Raw genomic sequence first — 6,000 nt, forward strand, 5'->3', positions numbered from 1 at the left:
GCCGACCCCCGTACATGCCATTGTGCGTACTAACAAATATAGTTACTGGTTCACTATGTTCAATCACCGCTTCTGGCCATTACAATGGAACCTCATAAAACGAAATTCACGCACAACCTCACAGACAGGATTGTAACAGCTACGATTGACGGAACAGAAATAGTGCATCGAAATTAATGCGAAGTGGCTCACGAGTACGAGAATCTACAGGATTGACATTTCGAGGGACCCCAGATACTGTACTGTACCATTTTCAGATCTACAAACGAAAAAAATTACCTGAGAACAAATATGCCCGAGTGCACAAACACACGTGTATACAAAAGCAATTGTGAAATACTTGGTAATCTATTCGTCAGAGTTCAGTTTCAGTCGGCAATGTTACTTGACTGTAGTGCGAGAAGCTGCAAGTTCCCGCCTGTACGTCGAAGGTTTACCAACCTCAACATTATGCACTTTTAGAAGTTTTCTGCCTACCCCGGAGGATATCGTCATGGAAATTACCGTCACCATGATGACATGGCCTTGGAGTGATCTAATAATGCTCCAAGTGGTCGTGGCCCCAGCCTGGAGCTCGTCGAGCTCCGAAGTGTATGCTTCTGGTGCATCCTTTCTGACAAATGGCTGGATTCGCACTGGACCTGTGGAAAACAAGAACATAAGGTTCCCTATATCTCGTTTATTCTACTTTACGGCTTTAGTAAATTCGCCGAAGTGAGGAGAAACATAGTAATTAGTGGTGCTGAGTTGGTGGAGTGCTCCAGTGTGAACATTTATCATCTAGTTGGTGAATATTTTTTCATGTGACGAAAGCGGGAGCGTTGCGGATGTTTCGGCTAGTTGTTAGGGAGTTGTGGTGCCTGAACCACGGCGCGCCTGGCAGCGGATTGTATCGTGGAGGTTCGGAAGACCTTGCCTTGGAAGTCAAACGGTTCATTCCTGGACTCCACCGCAGGACAGGTTCGTAAGCGCGTAGTGGTGTGTGTGAATCTGAAGGAAAGTTCAGGGTTGCAATCCTCTGACTGCAACTTCAGGGAGTTTCAAGTGGAAAGCTCTACATGTTGGTGCAAGCCTTGGAACTTTGGAATAGAGAGAGGCATTATTGTAACTGTGGTTGGTAGCTTTTTCCTGCACCAGATTCATGGTTAGAGCAGGACAGACATATTCCGAACGCCTAGCGGTGACTAGCCAGGGTTAGTGGGCGCAACAAGTTTTAAAATTTCAAGTTGCCTCAATGGCAAGAATGAGAGGCGGTGGAGATCTTGCAGATTGCAATTCCCGCGGTCTCCTGTATTATGTCGTAGTACTATGTTTCATTACCGCCAATGCCCAGGGTCCTGGTGGGAAGAAGACGTGGATTATTTCGATGAAGTAAGCATCCCTTTACACTTTTACGTTCTATTCTGGAGGATTTGTTTACAGTGCAGTTGTATTTGGGAGTGAGTTCACAGACGCAATGATTTTAGTGGTGGATATATCTCACCTTGTGGTTTTAGTGATTACTCGTATATACCTCCTGAGAAAATGATGTAGCAGTGCAGTTCTCTGCTTCAGATGAACAAATCTTGTTTAGAATCTTTGTCTTAATATTGTGGAGCTCGGGCGATTGTTTTGCTCTCGAATGCAGCGACTTTGGTGAAGATGATCCGAACTTGGAATGTTTAGACAATCGAGAGGCTGGTATATACATGAATGCACACACTCGAGTTGTCTTACATGAATGCACACACTCCAGGCAGTGTATTTTATGTTAAAATCGCTGGTAGTCGGCCGATTGAATAATCGTCACAAACATATCGTAACTTTGTGACTCATTAACTCATTCGTGCTGCACATCCTCCGAAATCACAACACGGCGAGTGAATTTTGACAGCAAAGTGTAATATGACTGCAGAGACGATGCAAAACAGATCATGGGAATTTCCGACCTGAGTGTCCAAGATCAGCATGTTTCTATATTGGATACTGTGCTGGGGTTTGGATCCGACTATCTCAAAGTACATGACTTTGATGCTTGTTTCGATGGAATGGCCGTCGTTTTGAGTGATGAGCAGGTAAATTGAATCTCTTCTGCACTTTTGAAGATTTACTGACATTCCTGTCTGATTTCAATGTTGAGAAAGACGTTCAAAACTACACTTTTGTAAATATCTATTCCAGCGCCGAAATATATCGCAACACGAACATGCTTACTCGCTTAAAGAACACTCCCCTTAGAGAATTCGGCTTGCTGTCTTTAGTTTTTCACTAACGCCGAATATCCTGTGATATGAAGGCCGCAGCGCTGAAATCAAATCCATTAATTAGGTCTATGGAGTTAGACGAAATTATGTACGTGAGCACGACACACTCGCCCGACTACATGCTACTCCCTATTGCCGGTGGCGCTTGGAATAAATCTGGAGGCATCCACAATGCCGGTGAGGATATTGTAATTGGCGTCGTCGACACTGGGATTTATCCTGACCATCCAAGCTTCGCAGCCGATGATGGCGTTAAACCGTATGGTCCACTTCCAACTTTCCTAGCCAAATGTGGGACCGATTCGCGTGTTCCTGGTGGATTCTGCAACGGAAAGATAGTAGGAGCTCAACATTTCTTTGATGGCGCACTCGCGTCCGGGACGATGAACAACTCCGATCCTGATGCGCTCAGCCCCTTGGATGCTAACGGTCATGGAACGTGAGTTGTTGATCTTCGCTTTCCATCCCATTTCCAGGCGTTAATCGTGTGTTTTATCTACCTGCAACGTTTCTGAGGTATTTTCCGATGTGACTGTATGGTATTGACTAAAGCTGTGGCGACGTCTCTGCAGGCATTGTGCTGGAACTGCGGCAGGGAATTATGGAGTACCAGTCCTCGTCCATGGTGTTGACTACGGCACGGCCAGTGGCACTGCCCCACGAGCACGGTGAGTGTTGCTGTTGTTGTTAGTTGCTAAAAGTGGCCACGTAAAGTCACATTTCTTTACAAGTTTCAGGTGCCCGTCCAGTATGATGCTGATTCAGAAACAGTGATCGCGGCACGGTGAAGTTCACATGAGTCGACAAGCTTCATGACCTGTCATTTTCTCATGTTCTTTTTCCATGTTGTAGGATTTCAGTCTACAAGGCATTGAATGCAGAAGGTACAGGAAGGTCCTCCGACATCATCGCTGCTATCGACCAGGTCTGCTTCACTTCTTGTGAATCGTCTGATTTTTTTTTTGTCACTTCAACCTGCCGCGAGCACATCGTCGTTTGCGCTACTTCTTTCACACTGATATGGTAGGTGGAACCGAGGTAGATGCTAGTATTTTAACCATGATGGACATGTCGAAACATGAAATTTTAATACTTCAGTTGAATTGGTTGTGAACTCCATTTTTCTAGGCTGTCAAGGATGGTGTGCACATACTCAGTTTGTCACTCGGCGGCAGCACACCAAGTGGGAATGTTACCTATACGAATGGTTTGTCTATGGCGTGCTTGGGAGCTGTCAAGGCTGGTGTGTATGTTGTACACGCCGGTGGAAATACAGGACCGGAACCTTCTACCGTAGTATCATACAGTCCGTGGCTGACCACCGTTGGTGCTACCACAATGGATCGTTCTTACCCTGCGTATTTGTACACATCCGATGGACAAAGCTACTCCGGTCTGGGACTCACTCGTAAGTGTTTCATAGCTCTACTAAAAATCAAAACTTGTTGTTTCATTGCTGAATTATGTCGAGCAGATGATGACAGCGATTTGTGGGATCTTTGGCAGTTGGCACACCTGGTACTACAAATTATGCATTGGTCAGAGCGGCTGATACAGTGGCGTCTCAGGCGAACTTGAACCCAGACTTTGACTGTGACGATGCTACATTGCTTAACAAGAAACTAATTCAGGGGAAGATCCTCATTTGCACATTCTCTGGGATGATCGATGGATTAAATCCCTCGATTTCATCTCGTATCGCGGCGAAGGCGACGGGAGCAGTAGGACTGGTGCTGGTGGACGGTCGTGTGTTCCTTGAGACATATAGTCCAGGGTCTTTAAATTTCTTGAACTTTCCAAGCATCATGATTAATGGAAAGACAGCCCAGGTAGTCTATCCTCCTGCACGATTTTGTTTTCATTCTTTCTTTCTTTCTAGTAATTCATTGAACGCATGTGACTACGCATGTTTCTCCGACATGTTTATTTTGTATATGTAAAATATACAAAATAAACGTGTATATGTAATTTGTTGCTAAGATCCGGTGTTTGGTCACAGCTATTCGCACAAAGCTTTCAAGCCGGTCTTACTGGAAGGTTGAGTGGCGGAGGCAAGGCTGAGTTTACAGGATTACCTCCTAAGGTTGCTACATTTTCTAGTCGTGGTCCCAACGTGTACGAAGGTTTTACGGAGGTGTCACCCACTAGTCATCCCGTAGCTGATGTGCTGAAGCCCAACATTGTAGCACCAGGCGTGGATATTTGGGCCGCTTATTCTCCTCTCCAAACTGAGAAGGTGAATTTTCAAGGTAAAAATTACGTACGTGCGCACTGTTGCATTTGAAAGGTTTCTCAAGTGGATCTCATCTTAACGTCAGTGTCCGTTTTTTCTTGTTCTGCAGGGCAAAAGTGGGGCATGATAAGTGGCACAAGTATGGCGACTCCACACCTCGCAGGAGTAGTGGCCCTTGTTAAGCAATTCCACCCTGACTGGAGTCCTTCCACCATTGCGTCCGCGCTTGCTACCACTGCGATTTTCTTAGATAGCCTCGACAATCCCTTGGTTGCGTATGATCAGGAACACGATATAAACACAGATACGAAGCGGCTATTCAAGCGACCCGGTAACGCATTCGACTTTGGTCACGGCTTTGTGGATTCCTGGGCTGCCCTCGATCCTGGTCTAATCTTTGACGCAAGTGAGTTTTCTCACCCTTAATTAAAGAATTTGCTATTCATCACAACCTTTGTTTGTTGTAACCTTTGTGTAAGCTTTCAGCCGGATTTACTCAAAGTCGTCTTTCGTCTTCGTGTACAGCTTATACCGACTACGTCGACTTTTTATGCTCCGTTGGATCACTTAGTCCTGCGTCTGTTCAAGCAGCCTCTGGAGCAACCTGCTCTCCTGGGATCCACAAGTCTACGGATCTTAACCTCCCGAGCATCACTATCGGCATTCTGACAGGCACCCTGTCTGTTCCACGGGTGGTAACCAATGTCGGTCCTCTTGAAACCTACACTGCGGTGATCTTTAATCCTACTGATGTGGAGGTCTCGGTTGATCCTCTCACTTTTACCATTTCTCCTGGGAAGACGCAATCGCTCACAGTTACTCTGAAAGCTCTCAAGAATGCAGTGTATCTTAATCAAACAAGTTTCGGAAGGATCGAGTTGACTGGAAGCTGGGGCCATAGGGTGAAAGTTCCAGTGACTGTGACCTACAAACAGACGTCGTAAGACAAGAGACATAAGTAGAGCACCACACTTTTTGAATTCGAGATTCCATTGATTTAGTTCCTCGGAGATCTTCCCTTCGTATCATTGACCACTCAAGCTGTGGCGAGTGCATTAGTTGTGTCTTGATTGGGCTCCACTATTCGGTAATCGGAGTGGGCCATGGTGTTGGTGAACACATTAGCATAGTGCATGCGTTTCCTGCAACAAGGAGATGCGACATTTAGGAGACTCTGGTCCGAATTCATCTTCTTACAAATCATCACATGATGAAAACATTGGTAAAGAATCGGTGACGAACATTCCCTTCTTGCATTGATTAGATCTCGAGTTGTCGATGCAGGGTGCCAGTTGCAGGTGATGTATAGTCGGTTGTACTATTTTTTTGCAGTAACCTCATTTCCACCACTCTCTGAATCTCGCTGTTGATTGTTTGTAGACGGTTGATTTTGATAATATCAGCTTTCTGTTTTTGTTTAAAAAAGTATTTCTACTTGTTTCCTGGTCTGTGCAGGGGATTTGTTAGTGTGGAAGGAATCATCACAGCAACAGGTTCTTTACCACATAACAATCCCAGTAACTC

At 45.4% G+C, this 6,000-nt stretch overlaps 1 protein-coding gene across 1 annotated transcript; it reads left to right on the forward strand.

Annotated features, from left to right (window-relative positions):
• Positions 1-903: 903 nt before the first annotated feature.
• Positions 904-5,732, forward strand: LOC112291551 (subtilisin-like protease SBT2.5). The gene is made up of 10 exons (XM_024539124.3): positions 904-1,371; positions 1,895-2,054; positions 2,276-2,682; positions 2,816-2,911; positions 3,096-3,168; positions 3,372-3,651; positions 3,750-4,072; positions 4,243-4,492; positions 4,586-4,882; positions 5,002-5,732. The coding sequence occupies exons 1-10, from the start codon at positions 1,235-1,237 to the stop codon at positions 5,418-5,420; spliced, it is 2,442 nt and encodes an 813-aa protein (XP_024394892.1). The 5' UTR covers positions 904-1,234; the 3' UTR covers positions 5,421-5,732.
• Positions 5,733-6,000: the final 268 nt, after the last annotated feature.

This window comes from Physcomitrium patens, chromosome 14 (assembly GCF_059467195.1).
Source record: "Physcomitrium patens ecotype Gransden chromosome 14, ASM5946719v1, whole genome shotgun sequence".
Classification (NCBI taxonomy): domain Eukaryota; kingdom Viridiplantae; phylum Streptophyta; class Bryopsida; order Funariales; family Funariaceae; genus Physcomitrium; species Physcomitrium patens.